At 48.0% G+C, this 22,464-nt stretch overlaps 1 protein-coding gene across 1 annotated transcript in view; it reads left to right on the top strand.

Annotated features, from left to right (window-relative positions):
- Nucleotides 1–22,464, top strand: part of DNAH8 (dynein axonemal heavy chain 8) — a 593,210-nt gene that overhangs the window by 338,954 nt on the left and 231,792 nt on the right. Inside the window, exon 46 of the mRNA XM_050948396.1 lies at nucleotides 6,994–7,181. Coding sequence (XP_050804353.1) covers nucleotides 6,994–7,181 — 188 coding nt within the window. The remainder of the gene's footprint in view (nucleotides 1–6,993; nucleotides 7,182–22,464) is intronic.

Genomic DNA, 22,464 nt, shown 5'->3' with positions numbered 1-22,464 from the left:
ATCTTGAATACTTGTGTACAGATGTGGTCTGCTCATCTCAAAAAAGATATCCTGGCACTAGAAAGAGTTCAGAGAAGGGCAACTAAAATGATTAGGGGTTTGGAACGGGTCCCATATGAGGAGAGATTAAAGAGGATAGAACTTTTCAGCTTGGAAAAGAGGAGACTAAGGGGGGATATGATAGAGGTATATAAAATCATGAGTGATGTGGAGAAAATAGATAAGGAAAAGTTATTTACTCATTCCCATAATACAACAACTAGGGGTCACCAAATGAAATTAATAAGCCACAAGTTTAAAACAAATAAAAGGAAGTTCTTCTTCACACGGCGCACAGTCAGCTTGTGGAACTCCTTGCCTGAGGAGATTGTGAAGGCTAGGACTATAATAGCATTTAAAAGAGAACTGGATAAATTCACGGAGGTTAAGTCCATTAATGGCTATTAGCCAGGATGGGGTAAGGAATGGTGTCCCTAGACTCTGTTAGAGGATGGAGATGGATGGCAGGAGAGAGATCACTTGATCATTTCCTGTTAGGTTCACTCCATCTAGGGCACCTGGCATTGGCCACTGTCGGTAGACAGGATACTGGGCTAGATGGACCTTTGGTCTGACCCAGTACGGCTGTTCTTATGTTCTTATGTTACACTCATAGACATCCTGACCAGAGCAGGCTGAAAGAATAGAGTGCCTGGTTCAGGCACAACTGGAGTCTGATACCATATCAGCCCCATTATTGGCCCTAATGGGTGCCTTGAGGAATGCTTCCAGTGACCAGCTTTGCTTCCCCATTACTCTACAGAAACAGATCACCAAGAAGGGAGGGTTTCCCACCTGGTACAGAGAAGTCGCTTGTGATCAGTGCAAAGCAGCTGCCACACACTCAAGACCAGGACTTTCCATAACCTGCTATCTATATTTGTGGTGCAAGACCAGTCTCTGGAGGTTTCTACCCTACCTTCTTTGAATATTTCATCCTTGTCACTGGATCAGGCTCTGGTATTGAAGTGTCTTCTCTGGTACTAGATGACATTAAGCTCTACCCAAAGCTCCTGGAAAGGATGGCTACATCACTTGGTATCCAGATGGAGCTCTTGGAGCAGAGTCCTCATAATCTCATGGACATTTTACACCCCAGCTATATCAGGGAAAGATGCCCTTCCTGTAAGTAAGGCTATAATGCAGCTCATTACATCCCTATGGCAAACCCCTTCATCAGTCATGCGTGTGGCAAAGTGCATAGAACATAAATGCCAAGTTCTGTCCCAGACATATGCACACTTCTATCAACACTTCCATGCCAGACTCTCTGGTAATGGTAGGTAATAAATAAAAGACCACTGCCAAGGTAGAGCAAAAGCTTCCCTCAAAGAAAGGGACACACAAAAATTATATATATATTTTTGATAAAAGGTATTATTCAATTGCAGTGGTACATCTGCATATAGCTACCCATCAGACTCTCTTATCCTGATATGGCTATTCAAATGTGGATACTATGTTCAAATTCCTAAACAAGCTACCTGAGGACTGTAGGAAAAAGTTTCAGTTCTTTCTAATGGAGAGTTGTTTGATCTTCCAAGCTGCTCTTCAGACTTTCCTTGATGCTTCAGACTTAGCTGCAAGGGTCATGGTGACAGCCATAACCATGCACCATTTCTAGTGGCTTCAGTTGGGGATTCCTGTAGAGGTGCAGCAGACTCTTGAAGACCTCCTACTTCAAGGCTGTGCTTTATTCTTCTTTAAACCTGACAAGGAAGTACACACATTGAAAGTATCCAGGGCTGTGCAAAAATCACTGGTCTTTATATGCCAGCCTCGGAAAGCACTATGTCTCAGCATCAGTTTCAACTGAAACAGCAGTATTACCCACCCAGACACCTGGACCAATACAGATACAAGCACAGACAACTTAGAAAAAGGCCTACTCCATCTACCTCTGTGGTCATTTTCATTCAGACAGCTGCAGGCCTCAAAGGATCCTGTTTGACTCCTCTGTCAAGGATAGCCTACTTGTCAGATCCAATCTCTGTTTCTCCTACTTCCTATGTGTGTAGCAGTCCATCACCTCAAACAAGTGGCTGCTAAGAACAGTGGAATGTGGATATACCCTGAAATTTTTCTTTCCCCTCCTTAGTCCCCCTTCCCTGTCCCTTTTCAGGGACCCATATCCAAGTCTGTACTAAGACAAGTGCAAACTCTTCATTCTTTGGGAGTTACAAAGGAATTGACCCCTCAGTACCAGTACAGGGGTTTCTACTCCCACTACTTCCTATATCCAAAACAAAATGAGTCTTGGGCCACTTCTAGACCTTCAGAACTTGAACAAATATATCAAGAACTTGAGGTTTCTTGTGGTTTCTCTTGTAGCTATTATCCCTTCATAAGAGCCAAGTGATTGGTATGCTGACCTTGATTTGTGAGATGCATATTTCCATGTGGCAATCTACCCAGGCCACAGAATATTCCTAAGGTGCATAATAGGAAGAGATCACTTGCAGTTCATAGATCTACCATTTGGCCTATCATCTGCATTGAGGGCTTTCACTAGATTCATAATGATGATTCATCACTGGATGAATGGTTGGTGTGGGGCCATTCCTGTCACCAAGTGGAAGGAAGTATCTATTGGATGCTTTCTCTGTTCCAATCCCTAGGCCTGGAAGTGAACAAGAGACATTGATTCTCAAAGCCTTCCAGAGAATAGAATTTAATGGGGCAGTCCTGGAGGTTTCAGCTCCAACCCAGGTTGTTTCTTCTTTGAGACCTCTGTGTGCCATTCAGAAGCAGTCCCCAAAACTCAGTAAGGAACTGCCTCACGCTCCTGGGACCTATGGTAGCATGGACTTGTGACCTTCCCCTCCCCTATTCCAGACTGCATCTCAGAGGCTTGCACACACAGCTCAGGTCAGTTACTGCCCTCATATGCACCATCTGGACAAGCTAGTGTTTATTCCAGGCAAGAGGTTGGTGGATGAATCATGACATGTAGGGGAGTCCATTCTCACCAACTCTCCCCTCTGTGATCAGATGATGGATGCTTCTGCCACGGTGCGGTGAGTGCATTTGGGCAATCTAAAGGATCATGGCTTGTGGTCTCTCACAAGGTCCAATTACACATAAATGTTCTTGAGTTACATGCAATATCCAGAGTGTGTCAGTTTCTTCCACACATACAGGACCGAATCAAATCAATCATCCAGGTGCTCACTGACAATACCACAGTAGTGTTTTTATGTGTACAAACAGGAGGGTGTCAGATCAGACAGCTTGTCTCAGGAGGCAATTAAGCTGTGGGTTTCTGCACATGGAATTTACTAATCCTCAAAGCATCTCACCTGCTGGGAGTCCAGAATGCCTGAACAAGTCATTCAGTTTGGATCACAAATGGTCTCTCCAGCTGCCTACTCTAAGATCAGTTTTTCAAGAAGGAGTTGTCTCTACAGTTGGTTTGCTTGCAGCTCTCCAGAACTGGAAGTATTCCTGATTCTGTTCAAGTATAGATCACAACCCTGAGTCCATCTCAGATGCTTTCCTCTTTTCATTGGACAAGGACCTGCTGTACATGTAGCCACCAGTGCCTCTTATCCCCATGGTTATTGTCAAGCTGAAACAAGAATGAGACAAAATTATCCTCATTGTTTCAGATTGGCCAAGGACATGTGGTACCCCGACCTACACAAGCCATCCCTTCAAGAACCTACTTCTAATAAAAAATCTGATATTCTAGAATCATGGGCAGGTGTTGCACCTGAATCCTCAGTCGGTGTAGCTCATGGCCTACTTCCTCAGCAATTAAACCCAGAGGAGGTGCACTGTTCAGTAGCAGTTCAGAATGTCCTGCTCAATAGTAGGAAACCATTCAAGAGATCTACTTACCTTAGTAATTGGAAGTTTCTTCTAACTGGGCAACTAGTCAAGGTGTGTCTCCTACACAATCTACAATAAGATTTTGGATTATTTGTTACACCTTAAAGGTCTGGCAGTCATCTCCATCAAGGTGCATCTGGCCACAATACAGGCATGCAATGCTGAAATTGAGGGCAGGACTGTGTCTCTAACCCTATGACTACCAGCTTCCTAAAAGCTCTAGAGAGGTTGCTCCCACCATCAGAGATCCTACTTCACTGCAGGATTTGAATTTAGTACTGTCAACTCTTTTATGGGACCTCTTTTTGAACCTTTAGCCTCCTGCTTGTTGCTACACCTCTCAGCAAAGGTAGCCTTTTTGATAGCCATCTCCACTACAAGGAGAGTGGGGGAACAGTGTACCCTGGCAGTGAATCCTCCATTTACCATTTTTTTTTACAAGGACAAGGTGTGGCTTAACCCACACCCTAAGTTTCTTTCCAAAGTAGCGTCTGATTTCCATTTCAATCAGTCAATGTACTTATCTGTCATCTTTTCAAAGCCACATGCTCACAAAGATGAACAGAAGCACCATTCTTTGGATGTTTGCTGGGCCCTGGCTTATTACTTGAATAAACCAAAGATCTTCCAGTTCTCTTCTAAACTTCTTTTTACTTTATGCAGAATGAATGAGAAGCCATCTTGTCGCCAAATGGATCAGCTGCTGTCTTGTCATGTGCTATGCTGCCAAGGGTATTGTGCTCTTAAGAAGCTGTTAGAGCAGTGGTCCCCAAACTTTTTACCTCGTGCCCCACATCCCTGTCTGTGCCCCCTTTCCCCCCAAGCTGGGTCTGGGAGGGGGGGATGTGGACATGGGTAAGGGGGCCAAGGCTTGGGCCACAGCTGGGGGACAGGAGTGGAGCCCAGGTGTGGAGTCAGCAGCCGGGGCCAGGAGTGAAGCTGGGTGGCATTCCCATCCTCCATGGGTGCTAGCCTTCGCCACAGCTGAGCTCCCTGAACATTCCTCATCACCCCCCTTGGGGGTCATGCCCCCCATTTTGGGGACCTCTGTGTTAGAGCATTCATCTAGAGCACGCTCCAAATCCTCAGTGTTCATGGGGAAAGATCCATATTGTGGACATCTGCAGAGCAGAGACATGATCCTCAGACCACATATAAGCTAGATGCTATGTAATTATTGATGCATCAAAGGAAGATGTGAATGTGGGCTGAGTGGTCCTGCAGTCCCTCTTCCAATGATACTCCTAGTCCCCACTCCACTGAAAACAGTTTAGGAGTCCCCTACAGTGTAACAGACATATACAATCACTTGAAGACAAGAGTTACTTTTTTGTGACTACTGTTCTTCGAGATGTGTTCCATATATCCATTACCCAATCCACCCTCCTTCCCCAATGCATTAGAATCTAATTTCTAAGATTCTGGCATAAAGTTACTGAAGGATGGACTAGTCAGCTCCACCCTTTATCCTTTCGACTCAGAGGATGTGGGATGCCAGGGCACAGGGTTGGCTGCTCTGCAGGTACTGCTAGGGAAAACTTTCCTGCACATCCCTGCACGTATGTACAGTGTAATGAACATATGTAATACATCTCAAAGAACAACACTTATGAAAAGGTGAGTAACCATTTCTTTTCCTTTAACCTTATTCTTAGAAATGGCTGAAATCTTAAATAGTCAACTTGAGGCAGACACCCAGCCTGGAAAATTTCAGCCCAACAACTAAGATGTGGCAAAGTTGTAAGCAACTGACAACTGGGTCTTTATAGTGTTCGCAACATTAATAATAGGTGATGCTACCAGCCCTGCCTATAATAATTTTGTTTTGAAAGCTTCATAATTAGGATGCTAGTCAGATTCTTGTCGTTTAATAGAAAAGTGTCAAGATACTGCCTTTTTGGAACTCCATGAATATTGTAGAGAGAGAGATTAGTGAATTTTTTTTTAAGTACAATAGCAAAGGCCAGGAGGAAGTGTGTGACAGCTGGAGAGAAAGCATTCTTGGCTGAGGGCATCTGGGTGTGAAACAAACTTCCACAGAAAATTAGATGAATCTAAAGTCTTGCCAGCTTTAGAAATACTGCAAAATTTTCCTCTTCCAAAAGCCATTTCTACTCTAGCAAGAATGACATTCACAAGATTGACACCCTCATCAATCCAAACATTCTGCCCACAGGAAAAAAATACCTAACACTCTGTAACAAACAGATAAACCAAACAATAAAATGAAAATGCCATAGCCAAAGTAGACTTTACCCCCAAAACAAAAGAGTCAGACTCCAGGAAGTCCACTAGGAATTTCAATATTGGTATTAATTTAATATGGAAGGTACTTAGATATTGCAGTGATAGGTAGCCATACAAACCCCATAAATAGATAACATAATTACAAAAATACATTTACAAATCTATATGAAGTTATTCGTGGTGAAAGTCTGAAATCTGAGAGCGGTGCTTACAGAAAGAGAAAGTAGGAGGACAGGAATACTAGTAGATACTGAGGAAAAGGGAAGCCATGTAGCTATAAAAAGGTACTGTTCAGTTTCTGAAGTTCTGATCAGAAAAAAGATGCAGAAAGTGTGACTGAGTGATTTTAGAAAGATAGATTACGCACCAGTAATCCTGATTACATAGTCCACCTTTTTATTCTCACAATTTTAGCATGAGTCTTGTGATTGTGTTCTGTTTAAAGTCCCAGCTACTGGAGACAAGTGATTACATGAGAATCTTAGCTTTAACTTAAAAAAAAAAAAGGAGTAAAAGTTTCTAGACTTCATGGTTGCAGAGGAAAGCTTGAAAGTGTGACTCAAGTGCACCCTGAAGACTCAAAAAATAGAAGGCAGATAAAAAGAACCCAAAACTCATTTATTTTTTTTAAATTAAGAAACTAATCTTTATACTGAGTTATGGGTCCAACTGTAGGAAAACCTGTATCCAAGACCTGGCAGTTCTCTGAAGAATTAAAAAAAATTATCCTGGTTGAGTTTCACTGTTAAGAAGTTTGTATACTGAACTGCCTGCAATATCTGCAGGAAGAGAGGTGCAGACCAAATAGTTTAGGCTTGTGGGGGAATCATTTCCAGAAACCATGTTATCAGCCACATTTTCCTTTTCCCATTGCAGGTCTTGCACAGTCAGGTTCCTGGGGATGCTTCGATGAATTTAACAGAATTGAATTACCTGTTTTATCAGTTGCAGCGCAACAAATTTATATTATTTTAACAGCAAGGAAAGAAAGGAAAAAGCAGTTCATATTTTCTGATGGAGATTGTGTAGATTTAAATCCAGAGTTTGGAATTTTTCTTACAATGGTAAATATATGAATGGAAGAGTGTAATTTGGTAATCTTTGATAAGAGAAGACAAATTATATAAATTAATAATATAGTAACTTGGAAAACAATGCCTATTGTTAATTACTTTGTGGTATCTACATACTTATTGTTTGCAAAATCATTACTATGCAATACCTTACCACCACACTATCTCCTGAAAATGTTTTTTGAATTTTTTTCAAACCAAAGCCCAGATATTTTTGCCTAAATGAATGCTGCTTCCTTCTGTATAATGAATCATGAATGTGAATTACCTATGAATGTATTAATAGTTTTGTTCCTTATTTCATGATAGTGATGGCTAGTCCTCTAAAAAGATTGCCATGGATCTTGGGGGGAGGGTGTCTTAATTTTTAATAGTATGCAAATTCTGAACCCCTGCAATAAAATATTCTTGATGTTCTTGATGTGCTTCTCCATATATATGCTGCTTTTGGCATGCATACATCCCCAAGCACTCAAGGTTGGAATAGTTGGGCCAGCAAAGTCTGTTGGGCTGTGCCTGTGTTTTGAGTGCCCTCATGTCCCTTCTGCTCATACACACACAGCTCAGGGCATCAAGGTAAGAGTGGGGCCAAACCCTCAGCGCTTTCTTACCTTCCATGGCTGCAAGATGGAACTGCAAGCCAGTGTTTCTTTCTCTTGTGCACATGCATATCTGAAACAAATGCATTGTATATAATTAACACTTTAGAATAGCTTTAGTAGTTAGGATAAGTATAGGTTTAGTAAGTTTCTGTTACAGATAATTTTTTCCAGTTAGCTGGTACCAGGCTTCAGCCTTTATGGATGAGTAAAACTCAAATAATGTCCCTCATGTGAGGCAGCTGTATCCCTCAGTGATGGTATCATAACCTAGTCCCAGATTTGGACCTTAGCGTCCAAAATATGGAGGTTAGCATGAAAACCTCCAAGCTTAGTTACCAGCTTGGACCTGATAAAGCTGCCACCACCCAAAAAATTAGAGTGTTTTGGGGCACTCTGGTCCCCCCAAAAACCTTCCCTGGGGACCCCAAGACCCAAATCCCTTGAGTCTCACAACAAAGGGAAATAAACCTTTTCCCTTCCCCCCTCCAGGTGTTCCTGGAGAGATACACAGAAGCAAACTCCGTGAATCTAAACAGAGGGAGTCCACCCTCTCTATTTCCAGTCCTGGAAAACAGAAGTACTTCCCTCTTCACCCAGAGGGAATGCAAAGTCAGGCTAGTAAATCTAACACACACAGATTTCCCCCTGACTTCTTCCTCCCACCAATTCCCTGGTGCTGCAGACTCAATTCCCTGGAGTTCCCCACTAAAGAAAAACTCCAACAGGTCTTAAAAGAAAGCTTTATATAAAAAGAAAGAAAAATACATAAAAATGGTCTCTCTCTATCAAGGTGACAAATACAGGGTCATTTGCTTAAACGAAATATGAATAAACAGCCTTATTCAAAAAGAATACAATTCAAAGCACTCCAGCAACTATAGACATGTAAATACAAAACAACAAACCAACTTTGTACTCACAACTTGGAAACAGAAGATTAGAAAGCAGGAAATAAAAAAATCCTTCTCATAGCTGAGAGGGACAGGCAGAAGAACAAGAACAAAGGACTCACACACAAACTTCCCTCCACCCAGAGTTGAAAAAATCCTGTTTCCTGATTGGTCCTCTGGTCAGGTGCTTCAGGTTACTTTTTTTTTCAGGTGAAAGAGACATTAACCCTTAGCTATCTGTTTATGACAGATGGCCATATAAGTTGTCCATTAGACTTGTTGAGAAAAATGTTTTATAAGGCCTGTCTTTGATCCAGATATACAGAATAAACCGATATCTGAGCAGTCTTCCTGAAATGCCCTGCAGCGAGCTCTTGGACTCCTGCTCTTCCCATGAAACACGCTCCTTGTTGTTAAGTATTCATCACTGACTATTAGTGGTAGGACACAGAATACTTCTAAAGCACAAGCAGAGGTCTCTAATAAAGAGGCATAGTTTGCCTCATTCCTCCTCAGTCAAGGGTAGTATGAGGCCTAAATTAGATCATTCAGACACTCATAAAGACTCTAGTTGCTGTACATCAGTAGCCATTGTCTTTGGCACAAGCTCCACAGCTCTCAATACTGATATCAGAGCTCACTCTAGAAGTACCAGCTATATTGGTATCATCATTGTCAGCAACTTTCACCCAGTGCTGTCATCCTCAAAATGTTGTTCACAGTACCAGCTGTCTTAACACTGAGATTCACAGTAGTGGGTGAATCTACTGGTATCCACTCTTCCTGAATCACCACTATTGTCTTTGGTACCAGATACAATCCTTGCTACTGGCAAGCATTCTTCACTGGGTCCTGGGCTCCTACCAAATCAGATCCTCCACTGGTAGAGAATTATGACTTTTCCACATCTGCTTCAGATATTCCCCAAGATCTCAATTCATCTCATAGATATTCCAGAGCATGAGGCTACCCTAGTAGACACAAGAGATGTAAGAGGGACATCCTCTCTGGTATCCTAAACCACAGTCCCTTGTTCATTCTTCTTCGAGTGATTGCTCATATCCATTCCAGTTAGGTGTGCGCGCTGTGCGTGCACGTTCGTCGGAAGATTTTTACCCTAGCAACTCTGGCGGGCCAGCAGGTCGCCCCCTAGAGTGGTGCTGCCATGGCGCCTGATATATACCCCTGCCGGCCCGTCCACTCCTCAGTTCCTTCTTACCGCCGTGTCGGTCGTTGGAACTGTGGAGCACGGCATAACTGTCCTCCGCGTCCCTAGCTCTCCATTGTATCGTTGTTCTACTAGTTGTATTTAGTTGTAGTTGTAGTTAGAGTATAGAATATTAGTTGATAGTTGTATTTACTTATTGTATATAGTTAGCGGGCTTGGGCTCTAGCCCTCCCCCGCGCCCGGCGCCGGGCTCATGCCCGGTTCGCCAGGGTTCAAACAGTGCTCGGCCTGCAAGAAGCCGATGCCCACGAGCGATCCCCACGACTCCTGCTTGAAGTGCCTTGGGGAATCGCATATTTCCAAGAAGTGCCGCATTTGTAAGGCATTTAAGCCAAGGACCAAGAAGGAGAGAGATCAGCGCTTAAAGACTCTCCTCATGGAAGCAGCGCTTAACCCTCCATCCTCGACACCGAGTGCCGGCTCCGCTCTGGCACCGAACCATGCTGGGCCCAGGAAAACGCCTCGGCACCGACCTTCCCCGGCACCGGGCCCCGACGCAAGACCTTCGACGTCCACCACTCCGGCCAAGCAGACTCGAACGGAGCGCCCGGCATCGACTACTGCCGCGGCACCGTTACCAGAGATTCCGTTGACTCCGGGCCCAGGGGGTCCATCGAGTCCGGTCCCTCTCAGCTCCCCCATAAGATCTGGGGTTGAGCTAATGGTCCCCTCGACGCCTGAGACATTTTCCTCGGCTAGGGACCTGATAGCACTAACTGAGTCTACGCTGCCTCAACCCCTGGTGCCTCCGGTGCGGGTTCTACAATCTAAAGGCAAGCCTGTGGCCATGCAAGCGCCGTCTCTGGATTCACCGAGCTGGCACTGATCCCCATCGCGGTCCCGGCACCGTTCCCGGTCCCGTGGGCGGTCTCAATCAAGGCGCCGCTCGCAGTCCCGGCACTGCTCTCTGCGGCAGTACTGGTCATACTCGCGGCGCCAGTCCTCTTCACGATGGTCCCGATACTCCCGGCACCGCTCTGGCTCGAACCATCGCTACCGGTGCCGAGGTTCGATAAGCCGTTCCCAACGTCGGTGTTCTAGATCCCGGTCGACCTCCTGGCACCGTGCTGGTGGCAGGTCCTGGTCTCGATCCCGGCACTGGTCCCCGGCACCGAGGAGGTCTCCGCCATCTAGAGCGAGGGACCCATATCAGTCCCGTTCAGCTCCTTCCTGGCCGTCCCGACAGCCGTCTGTCTCCTCCCAAACAGACAGCGCGTACGCCATGGACACTGACAGGCCTGCTGCTCTCTTCCATGATCCTGCCCCTCAGGAACATGGACCACAACAGTGGGGCTTCTGGACCCCCTGGGCGTATCATCAAGCCCAAGGCCCTCAGCAGATTCCCCCTCGTTCGACTGCATCTGAACACAGGGCTCTGGAGGCCACATTGTCCTGTCCTCCCCCTTCCCCTGCAGAGGAGGGGTTGTCTCACCGTCAGGACCCTGATCTCCCTCCAGAGTCGGATGCAGTGCTCCAGGCAGAGCCTCCTGCAGATCCACTCCTGCTGGGTGTCTCCTCATCATCCTCCTCGGATGAAGGAGTGGCTGGAACGACATCCACCAGCCCTCCTCCGCTTGACCTCAGGGCGCATCAGGACCTCCTCAGGTGCGTGGCGCAGAACATGAACTTACAGGCTGAGGAGGTCTCAGAAATTGAGGATCCGGTGGTGAGCATATTATCTGCCGATACACCCACTTGAGTCGCCCTTCCTTTCATCCGGACCATTCAGGCCAATGCCAATACCATCTGGCAATCACCGGCGTCCGTGCCCCCCGCTGCACGCGGAGTGGAGCGCAAATACATGGTGCCCTCAAAGGGGTACGAGTATCTATATGTTCACCCGCCCCTGTGCTCCCTCGTCGTACAATCTGTGAACGAGAGGGAGCGCCATGGCCAACAGGCCCCGGCACCAAAGTCTAAGGAAGCGAGGCGCATGGACCTGCTCGGCCGAAAGGTCTATTCTGCAGTCGACTTCCAGCTTCAGGTGTCCAATCAACAGGCTCTCCTTAGCTGCTACACTTACAACACCTGAGCGGCAGCGGACAAAGTTAAGGAGCTGCTTCCGCGAGATGCGCGTCAGGAATTCGCTGTGATCCTTGACGAGGGCAAGAAGGTAGCGAGAACTTCCCTACAAGCATCTCTGGATGCCGCAGATTCGGCCGCCAGGACTCTAGCTTCTGGCGTTACCATGCACTGCATTTCCTGGCTACAGGTCTCTGGCCTCCCTCCGGAGCTCCAGTGTACCATCCAGAATCTCCCGTTTGAAGGCCAGGGCCTGTTCTCGGACAAGACTGACCCCAGGCTACAAAGCCTCAAAGACAATAGGGTCATTATGCGCTCACTGGGGGTGCATACACCCATCACCCAGCGCAGACCCTTCCGGCCTCAACAACAACAACGCCGGCCCTACCCCCAACCTCGGCAAAGGCAGGACTTCACCAGACGACGAAGTAGAAATGGCCTATGTAGACAATCGGGCGACCAAGGAGGACAAAACCAGAGCTCCTCCAAGGCTCCCTCCGGCCCGAAACCTTCATTTTGAAGATGCGCCCGAGGGCGCTGCACCAGTTTCCCTCCCGGATCCGTCCCCTCCCTTTTCCAACCATCTTTCGTTTTTCCTCCCTGCGTGGTCCCGGCTAACATCTGACTGATGGGTCTTACGCATGTTGCAAGTTGGATGCCATCTGCAATTCGTTTCGCACCCTATCTCGTCCCTCTTCAGGGACCCCTCTCACGAGCTACTCCTCCTTCAGGAGGTGCGAACGCTCCTCGCCAAAGGAGCCATAGAGGAGGTTCCAGAGAGCGAGCGGGGCAAGGGGTTTTATTCCCTTTACTTTCTGATCCCCAAAGCCAAGGGAGGCCTCAGGCCTATCCTCGACTTGCGGGAACTCAACAGATACGTGGTGAAGTTGAAGTTCCGTATGGTATCTTTGGGGACCATTATCCCATCCTTGGATCCTGGAGACTGGTACATTGCCCTTGACATGCAGGACGCATACTTTAATATAGCCATCTTCCCGCCCCACAGACGGTTCCTTTGGTTCGTGGTCAACCGCCGCCACTATCAATTCGTGGTCCTCCCATTCGGCCTCTCTGCGGCCCCGAGGGTGTTCACCAAGTGTATGGCTGTAGTTGTTGCCCACCTTCATCGCAGTCGCATACATGTATTCCCATACCTCGACGACTGGCTGATACGGGGATCATCAGAGGCACAAGTCCTCAGCCACGACCACATGGTCAACAGACTTTTCGCGAGCTTGGGTCTAATCCTCAATATAGAAAAGTCAACACTAATCCCCACTCAGAGGATAGAGTTTATTGGAGCCCTTCTGGACTCTACTCTGGCCAGAGCCGTTCTTCCTCTGTCAAGGTTCCAGACCTTGACGGCCATCATACAACGACTGCAGGCAGCACTCTTGACCTCAATATGCACTTGCCTGACTCTGTTGGGCCACATGGCGGCCTGCACATTTGTCACGGGGTATGCACGGCTTCGCATGAGGCCCCTCCAGTCCTGAGCTCATCACTCAGTACTGTCCGGCCAGGCACCCTCTGGACACGATTGTCACCGTCCCCCAGGACGTATTAGGTTCCCTGCAGTGGTGGCTGGATCAGTCCGTGGTGTGCGCGGGGCTCCCGTTCCATCCGCCCCAGCCCTCGGTGTCCCTGACAACGGATGCCTCAGATCTAGGCTGGGGGGCCCAACTCGGAACCCTGCGGACCCAAGGCTGGTGGTCACCTCACGAGCTGACCCTCCATATCAACGTACGGGAATTGAGGGCGGTCCGCCTTGCTTGCCGAACGTTCTGTCATCAACTTCAGGGTCTCTGTGTCTCGGTGTTCACCGACAACACAACGACCATGTATTATATAAGCAAGCAGGGCTGCACGAGGTCTTCTTCCCTATGTCAGGAGACTGTGAGGCTCTGGGACTTCTGCATAGCCCACTCCATTCACTTCATCGCATCCTTCCTTCCTGGGGTTCGGAACACGCTGGCGGATCATCTGAGCAGATCCTTCCTTTCCCACGAGTGGTCCCTTCACCCAGACGTCGCCCTTTTGCTCTTCCGGAGGTGGGGATGTCCCCGGATGGACCTCTTCGCATCTCGAGGGAACAGGAAGTGCCATATGTTCTGCTCCTTTCAAGGCCTGGAACCGGGTTCGGTAGCGGACACCTTCCTTATTCCGTGGACGACGCACCTGTTCTACACATTCCCTCTGTTCCTGCTTGTCCACAAGGTCCTTCTGAAGGTGCGCAGGGACAGGGCCCGCTTGATCATGATAGCTCCAGCGTGGCCCCGGCAACATTGGCACTCCATGTTGCTGGACCTGTCTCTGGCCGACCCTGTCCCCCTGCCTCTTCACCTGGACCTGATCACTCAGGATCACGGCAGGCTCCGTCACCCGGACCTTCAATTGCTGCACCTCACGGCGTGGCTCCTGAGTGGCTGACCCGGTCTGAAATGTGTTGCTCTACCCCAGTGTGTCAGGTGCTCCTGGAGAGTAGGAAGCCTTCCACCAGAGCGGCGTATTCGGCCAAATGGAAGCGCTTCACGTGCTGGTGTGCTAATCGGAACTTCCTTCCCACTGCAGTCTCCATCTCTACTATCCTTGACTACCTCTGGTCCCTCAAACAACAGGGCCTGGCGGTGTCATCTCTAAGGGTTCACTTGGCGGCCATTTCCACCTTCCACCCAGGAAGGGATGGCCGCTCGGTATTTTCTCACCCGATGGTGACTAGGTTCCTTAAAGGTTTGGAGCGTCTTTACCCACAGATTCGCCGCCCCGCCCCCACCTGGGACCTGAACCTGGTTCTGGCCCGATTCATGTCCCCTCCCTTTGAGCCTTTGGCAACTTGCTCCCTTCTCTACCTCTCCTGGAAGACCGCCTTCCTGGTGGCCATCACCTCCGCGAGACGGGTGTCGGAGCTTCGGGCCCTCACGGTAGATCACCCGTATACTGTGTTCCACAGGGACAAGGTGCAGCTGAGACCGCACCCAGCCTTTCTCCCCAAGGTGGTCTCGGCCTTTCGCGTCAACCAGGAGATCTTTCTCCCTGTCTTTTTCCCGAAACCTCATTCGTCCCGCAGGGAGCAGCAGCTTCACTCACTGGACGTCCATAAGGCGCTCGCCTTTTATATAGAGAGAACCAAGCTGTTCCGCAAATCCCCCCAACTCTTTGTGGCGGTAGCGGAACATGTCAAAGGGTTGCCCGTCTCATCTCAAAGAATCTCCTCGTGGGTGACGTCCTGTATCCGAGCCTGGTATGACTTGGCTCATACCCCTCCGGGCCATGTGACTGCGCACTCTACCAGGGCTGAAGCTTCATCGACGGCTTTCCTCGCCCACGTGCCCATCCAGGAGATCTGTAGGGCAGCGACCTGGTCCTCCGTTCATACTTTCGCTTCCCATTATGCCCTGGTCCAGCAGTCCAGAGATGACGCGGCCTTCGGCTCCGCCGTGCTCCACGCTGCAACTTCTCACTCCAACCCCACCGCCCAGGTAAGGCTTGGGATTCACCTAACTGGAATGGATATGAGCAATCACTCGAAGAAGAAAAGACGGTTACTCACCCTTGTAACTGTTGTTCTTCGAGATGTGTTGCTCATATCCATTCCACACCCACCCTCCTTCCCCACGTCAGAGTAGATGGCAAGAAGGAACTGAGGAGCGGATGAGCCGGCAGGGGAATATGTCAGGCACCATGGTGGCGCCACTCTAGAGGCTGACCTGCCGGCCCGCTGGAGTTGCTAGGGTAAAAATCTTCTGACGAACGTGCATGCGCGGCGCACACACCTAACTGGAATGTATATGAGCAACACATCTCAAAGAACAACAGTTACAAAGGTGAGTAACCGTCTTTTTCACTTCTGGCTCCCATGCTTGGCCAAACTGGGCACCACAGGATCTTCAACATGCCAGAAAACCCACCTCCTCTGTCCTTTCCAGGGCTAGATCTGCCTCCCCGTAGGGTTCAGCAACAACAATCCCAGGCTTCAATTGTGAATACTCAGCAATTACAAATTTCTGATGAAGAATTCAATCTGCCTACTGAACTTGCTCTTGTTGCCATTTCAACATCATCACCTCATGAGGCTGTGGTCCCATCTACTCAATCACTTTCTAATGGCTACAAGGCGTTTCAAGACCTCCTTTGACGAAGGGCTGTGACTTCAGAAAAACCATTTGATGTGGTGCATGACAAATCTCTCCAATTGTTAAATACCATGCGCTCCTGAATGCCAGCAAGATTGGCTATGCTAATCAATGAAGGACTGTTAGAGCCAGCATAGCTCTTGTTGCAGAACCTCCATCTGTTCCACTGCCTTTGAAAATGGAAGAGAAAAGGTACCAGACACCATCATCAGGATTTCAGTATTTTTATACTAATTCACACCTAGATCTTTTGTGGTTACCACTGCCCAAGAGCAAACAAGGCATCAGAGCTTCGAGGCCAAATCTAAGAAAAGGAAACTCAAGTGACTGGATCTCTTTGGAAGGCAGAACTACTCACCTGCCGACCTCTAGCTTAGAATTGCCAGCGACCAGGCACGTCTTTCCAAGTATGACAGCTTCAACGGGCACAAGCTATCAGACTTTACTGACTGGTTACAGCAGGAATCTAGAAAGGAATTAAGTTCCTTGATCTCTGAGGTTTGATTGGGAGTACTGTGTGGCGGGGTTCAGGGAGAGAGCACCATCTCCACCACCTCACACACCTTAGCTGGCCACACAGCCTGTGAGTCAGTGTCAACATCTGCTGCGGTGGTGCCGATTTCTGCTCCCAGCAGTCTTCATGCCCAGCGCTGGCTCTGGCCCCAGAGCCTGTGGCACATGCTTTCCCCCACCCTGAAAACCTGAGGGGGAAGGGGCAGTATTGTGTCTATTTTTATCTGGGTTTGAGGGGGCACAACCAAAAATTGTAACTTGAAGTGGGGGCTTAGCTCAAAAGGTTTGAAAACCGCTGCTCTAGATATTGGAAGAGCGTTGGGTTTTTACCTGGACTGGTTTAAGCCATTCAGGTCTTTGTCTCAACTCTTTGTAACCATTTCTAATAGAGTAAAGGGCCAACTGGTCTCCACCCAGAGGATCTCTACCTCGATTTCCCGCTGCATTCATTTATGTTACTCATTGGCCAGTGTCACATCTCTGAATAGAGTGATGGTGCACTCAAACAGGTTGAGAGCAACTTCTGCCATTCTGGCTGGATTCCCATTCTGGATATTAGTAATGCAGCTACCTGGTCATTGCTCTATATGTTTGCCTCTCACTATGCCATCTCTCATCAATCAAGGGACAATGCCAAATCTCATCAATTAAGGGACAATGCAAGATTTGGCCGAGTTGTCCTTCACTCCTTGTTCAGGTAGACTAGTTCAAATTGCTTGTGGGTCACCTACAATGAAATGGACACGTGCGATCACTCAAAGAAGAAAAAACAGTTCTTTGAGTGCTTACTCATGTCCATTCCAATGTAGGTGTATGCATGCATGTGCACCATTGCCATAAGTTTTTTCCTCAGTGGTATCCATCAGGTCAGCTCCTGCACTCCCTGGAATGGGACCCTCATGGCACGGTATATAGGGGCCTGCCTACCCTCTTCCCCTTCAATTCCTTCTTGCTGCCCGTAATGGTCACTGGAACATTACTGGTCTCTTGGTCATTCAAGTGCTTCCTTCCGTAAATAGAAAGTTGTATTTCGTTATTACATTAGTTGGTAGTTAGAACAATAGTTAACTGAGTTAGTATAGGTTTAGTTCCCTGCACGTGGGTCTCACCTGCCCCGGCTCCAGGGCATGCCTCGATCCCAAGGCTTTAAGCCATGAGCTGCATGCCACAAACTGATGCAGGTGAGTGACCCACATGACAGTTGCTTAAAGTGCCTCGGAGAGACACATTCAAGAGAGGTTTCAGAGTGGTGGCTGTGTTAGTCTGTATTAGCAAAAAGAACGAGGAGTACTTGTGGCACCTAAGAGATACTTATCTACATGCCTCCAGCTTTCATCCAGACCACACCACACAATCCTTTGTCTGCAGCCAAGCTCTAAGATACAACCGCATTTGCTCCACCCCCTTAGATAGAGACAAACACCTACATGATCTCTATGAAATATAATATCCACCTGCTGAAGTGAAGAAACAGATTGACAGAGTCAGAAGAGTACTCACAAGTCACCTACTACAGGACAGGCCCAACAAAGAAAGTAACAACCGTCACCTTCAGACCCCAACTAAAACCTCTCCAGCGCATCATCAAGGATCTACAACCTATCCTGACGGACAATTCCTCACTCTCACAGATCTTGGGAAACATGCCAGTCCTCCCTTACAGACAGCCCCCCAACCTGAAGCAAATACTCACCAGCAACCACACACCACACAACAAAAACAACCCAGGAAGCTATCCTTGCAACAAAGCCCGTTGCCAATTCTGTCCACTGTGATACAGGAGGGCCAGGGAGGAGTGGGAGAGTGGTAGAGGGGAAGTATATATGCCCTAGGCTAATTAAGGCATGGTTCCCTGTAGACTAGGGAGGGTTGCAACAGGTTAATTGGAGCACCTGTAGTCAATTAAGGCCCTGTTAGCAACCTAATAAAACCCCCTGCTTCAGGCAGTCAAGAGAGAAGGAGGAAGGAGAGAGGACTGGAGCTTGGAGGTGTGCTGTGAGACTTTGAAGATCAGAAAACCGGAGTAAGGGAGACGCTGCCCCAGTAGGGGAGGGAGACTCCCTCCCCCAGCATTTAATGACCGAAGGTACCCCACCCAAGGGGGAAGAGGGTAAGAACCTGCAGGAGTTGAGAGAGGCTGGGGCTCAGAGTAAGGAGCAAACCCAGACCCCTCCCCTGCTTCCCTCCTTTACCACCTTCACAGGCCACTAGTGGGGCCCTTGGTGCCCCAAGAGCAGGGGCAAGGGGTGGCATCTTAGCTCCCCACCAAGAAAAGCGCAGGACCCACCATATTACATTGGCCATCTTGTCACACCACATATCTATTCAGGTGACACCATCATAGGACCTAATCACATCAGCCACACCATCAGGGGCTTGTTCACCTGCACATCTACCAATGTGATATATGCCATCATGTGCCAGCAATTCCCCTCTGCCATGTACATTGGCCAAACCAGACAGTCTCTATGCAAAAAAATAAATAGACAAAAATCAGACATGAAGATCAGATATGAACATTCAAAAACCAGTTGGAGAACACTTCAACCTCCCTGGTGACTCAGTTACAGACCTCAAAGTCACAATACTCCAACCAAAAAAACTTCAAAAACTGATTCCAACAAGAAACTGCAGAATTGGAATTAATTTGCAAACTAGACACCATTAAATTAGGCTTGAATAAAGACTGGGAGTGGATCAGTCTTTACACAAAGTAAAAACTATCTCTCCATGCTAATTTTTCCCCTACTGTTACTCACACCTTCTTGTCAACTGTTGGAAATGGGCCATCCTGATTATCACTACAAAAGTTTTTTTTTCTCCTGCTGATAATAGCTCACCTTATTTGATTACTCTCATTATAGTTGGTATGGCAACACCCATTTTTTCATGTTCTCTCTGTGTATATATATCTTCCTACTGTGTTTTCCACTGCATGCATCTGATGAAGTGAGTCTTAGCCCATAAAAGCTTATGCTCAAATAAATGTATTAATTTCTAAGGTGCCACAAGTACTCCTCGTTCTTTTTACATTCAAGAGAGGTGCCGCATCTGTAAGAACTTTACACGTAGGACCACGAAGGAGAGGGACAATAGGTTAAAGTTCCTTCTAATTGAAGTGGCACTTTGTCCCCATACAGATCTGCAAGGGGAATTGGCACGGACCACCTCAGGGTTGGTTAGGAGCTCCCTGGCATCCCCGTGTCACAACATTACTTTTCCTCCTTGGCATCAAGGAAGGACACTAAAAAGGACTGCTGGTCTTGTTATTCTCCATCAGTGCACAAGAAGATGGTCCCTGCACCAACTCCTCAGCACCACTTACCATTGCTGGTGCTGAAGAAGAAACAGCGTAAGATGAATCATGGGCACTTGTTGACCCCAAGGCCTGCAGGCCATATGCTCTCAGAAAGGGTGTTACCCATACCAGTCCACTCTGAGGCAGCAGTAGAGTGCACAATTTCATCAATTCCAGTGCCAGGAAGGGCATCATTGAGTCTGATGCAAACAAGGGAGAAACCAGTAGGGAGACTCAACTCTGGCTTTACCATCAACACCAGAGGCATTCCACACAGTGAGGGACCTCCTCTCCTTCCTGATGCCTCCATCTTCAGTGCGGCATGAACAATCAACGGCCACCCAGGCACTGAGAGAGGCTATGGCACCAAAGCAAGTGCCTACCAAGGGCAAGCCAGCTATGATGCAGTGGCACAGCTCTTCCCACAAGTGGCACCGCTACACCTTGTGGCACCGATGCACTTCATTACACTGGTCTACGTCACAACAGTGCTCTCCCCTGTGACACTGCTCTACTTCCCAGCACCGCCCCACTTCGGCACCACACTTCTCATCACCCCCCACAACTCTGCTCACTGGTGCCGACTGGCACCGCACCGCCGTGGTCACCCAGGAGTGATTTTCCTGAATCAGACTCAGAGGCTGAAGCCTGTGCCTCATGGGGGAACAGACATGGTTGGGCTACAGACACCAAGTGCTGGACATGGTGCAAGGGGTTGACATGTACACTGTGGCCACCAATTCAATGGCAGATACTTATGCAGTGGCCAGTTTGGAAACCATGGGCATTCCGACAGCTTCAAGGGCCCCATTCAGGACACTCATTCTCAGTGACTTCTAAAGCTCCCCCACAATCCCCCTCGAACAGGGTTTGGTTTCTAGGACCGAGGTCAATGCAGAGGCCAGTGCTGATGCCAGTACCGAGGAACAAGATACACCTTTACTGGACCCATCTACAGAAGATATAGTTCCAGGTCCAGTCCCTGTACAGGCTTCGTCATCCTCCTTCTTAGATGAAGCACTAGTGGGAACTGCTGTGGTGCCCATCCAGGATGACTTTAGGGCGCATCAGGAGCTTCTTCGCAGGATGGCCCAAAACTTGGGCATTCTCGCAGAAGAAATCACTGAAGCTGCTCACTCCCTCATGGACATATTGGCACCCTCAGGGGCGTTGTGAGTTGCCTTACTCCTGAATGGGGCTACTCTGGAGCTGATAAAGGATCTTTGACAAACTCTTATGTCAATATATCTAAGAGAACAGAAAGGAAGTATTTCATTCTTCAAAACGGTTGAGTTCCTATGTACTCACCTGCCACTGGGCTCCTTGGTTGTCTCTGTGGACCTACCTTTGAAGGAAGCTCCCTCTTCCTGGTGCAAATGGCCTTTTGAGGATACGCCTGAGGATGATGTACCAGGATGTTACCTGGATCCTGTCTTTCCTTCGTTTGTGGACCAGGAATGGTCCCACGTTACCACCGACCATTGCGTGTTGTGCACAGTAGAAGTGGGATATATCCTACAGTTCAGCTGTTCCCCTCCTTCCCACCCATCCTCTTCAGAGATTCTTCTCCCGAGAGATTTCTGGCCCAGGAGATGCAGTCATTTCTAAGGGCAGGAGCAGTGGAGGAGATTCCTCCGGAGCTATGGAGCAGAGGTTTTACTCCCATTATTTCCTGATCCCAAAGGCCAATGGTGACCTAAGACCCATTTTGGATCTGCGGAACCTCAAGAGCGTCATGAAAAAGCTTACATTCCACACGATCTCACTGGCCTTGATTTATCCCTTCTTTGTATACAGGGGACTGGTATGCCGTCCTCAACCTAAAGGACATATATTTTCACACTGCGGTATTCAAAGGACACAGGAATATCTACAGTTTGTGGTGGATCACAACCATTATCAGTTCACAGTGCTCCCCTTTGGCTTATCAGCAGCACAAACTGCATGTCAGTTATGGTGGCCTTCCTGAGGAGTTGGGTGCAAGTATATCCCTACCTGCCTGAGTGGCTGATCAAAGGCCAGTCCAGGATCCTAGTCGAAACTCCTGTAGAACTGATACAGTTGCTCTTCCAAGACTTGGGGCTATTGATAAACAAATAGAAATCTATATTTGCACCAGCCTAGGGAATAGAATTAATTGACATGGTCCTAGACTCCACCTGAGCCAGGCCTTACTTCTGGAAGGTCGCTTTCAAGCAATAGGGATGTTTATAGAAGGTGTGGCAGAACACCCCATTACTACAGTAAGGATGTGCTTGAAGCTGCTGGGTCACATGGCTTCATGCACTTATGTGGTGCAGCATGCCAGGCTGAAGCTAATGCCACTCCAAATGTGACTCGTGTCAATATATGCATCAGGCCGCCATCATCTGGACAGGGTGGTTTACCTTCCCCCATCGATAATTGCAATGTTTTGATGGTGACAGGATCCAGAGAACATGTGTGCGGTTGTTCCCTGTCAAGACATGCTCCCATGCTGTCCCTAGTCATGGACACTTCCAACATGGGATAGGGAACTTATCTGGGGAGCTTCAGGACCAAGGCCTTTGGTCACAAGAAGAACTGGCTTTGCACATCAATGTGAGAGA

This window comes from Gopherus flavomarginatus, chromosome 4 (genome assembly GCF_025201925.1).
Source record: "Gopherus flavomarginatus isolate rGopFla2 chromosome 4, rGopFla2.mat.asm, whole genome shotgun sequence".
Lineage (NCBI taxonomy): Eukaryota > Metazoa > Chordata > Testudines > Testudinidae > Gopherus > Gopherus flavomarginatus.
Note: the sequence above shows the minus strand (reverse complement) of the source record. Positions and strands in the feature narration are given on the sequence as shown.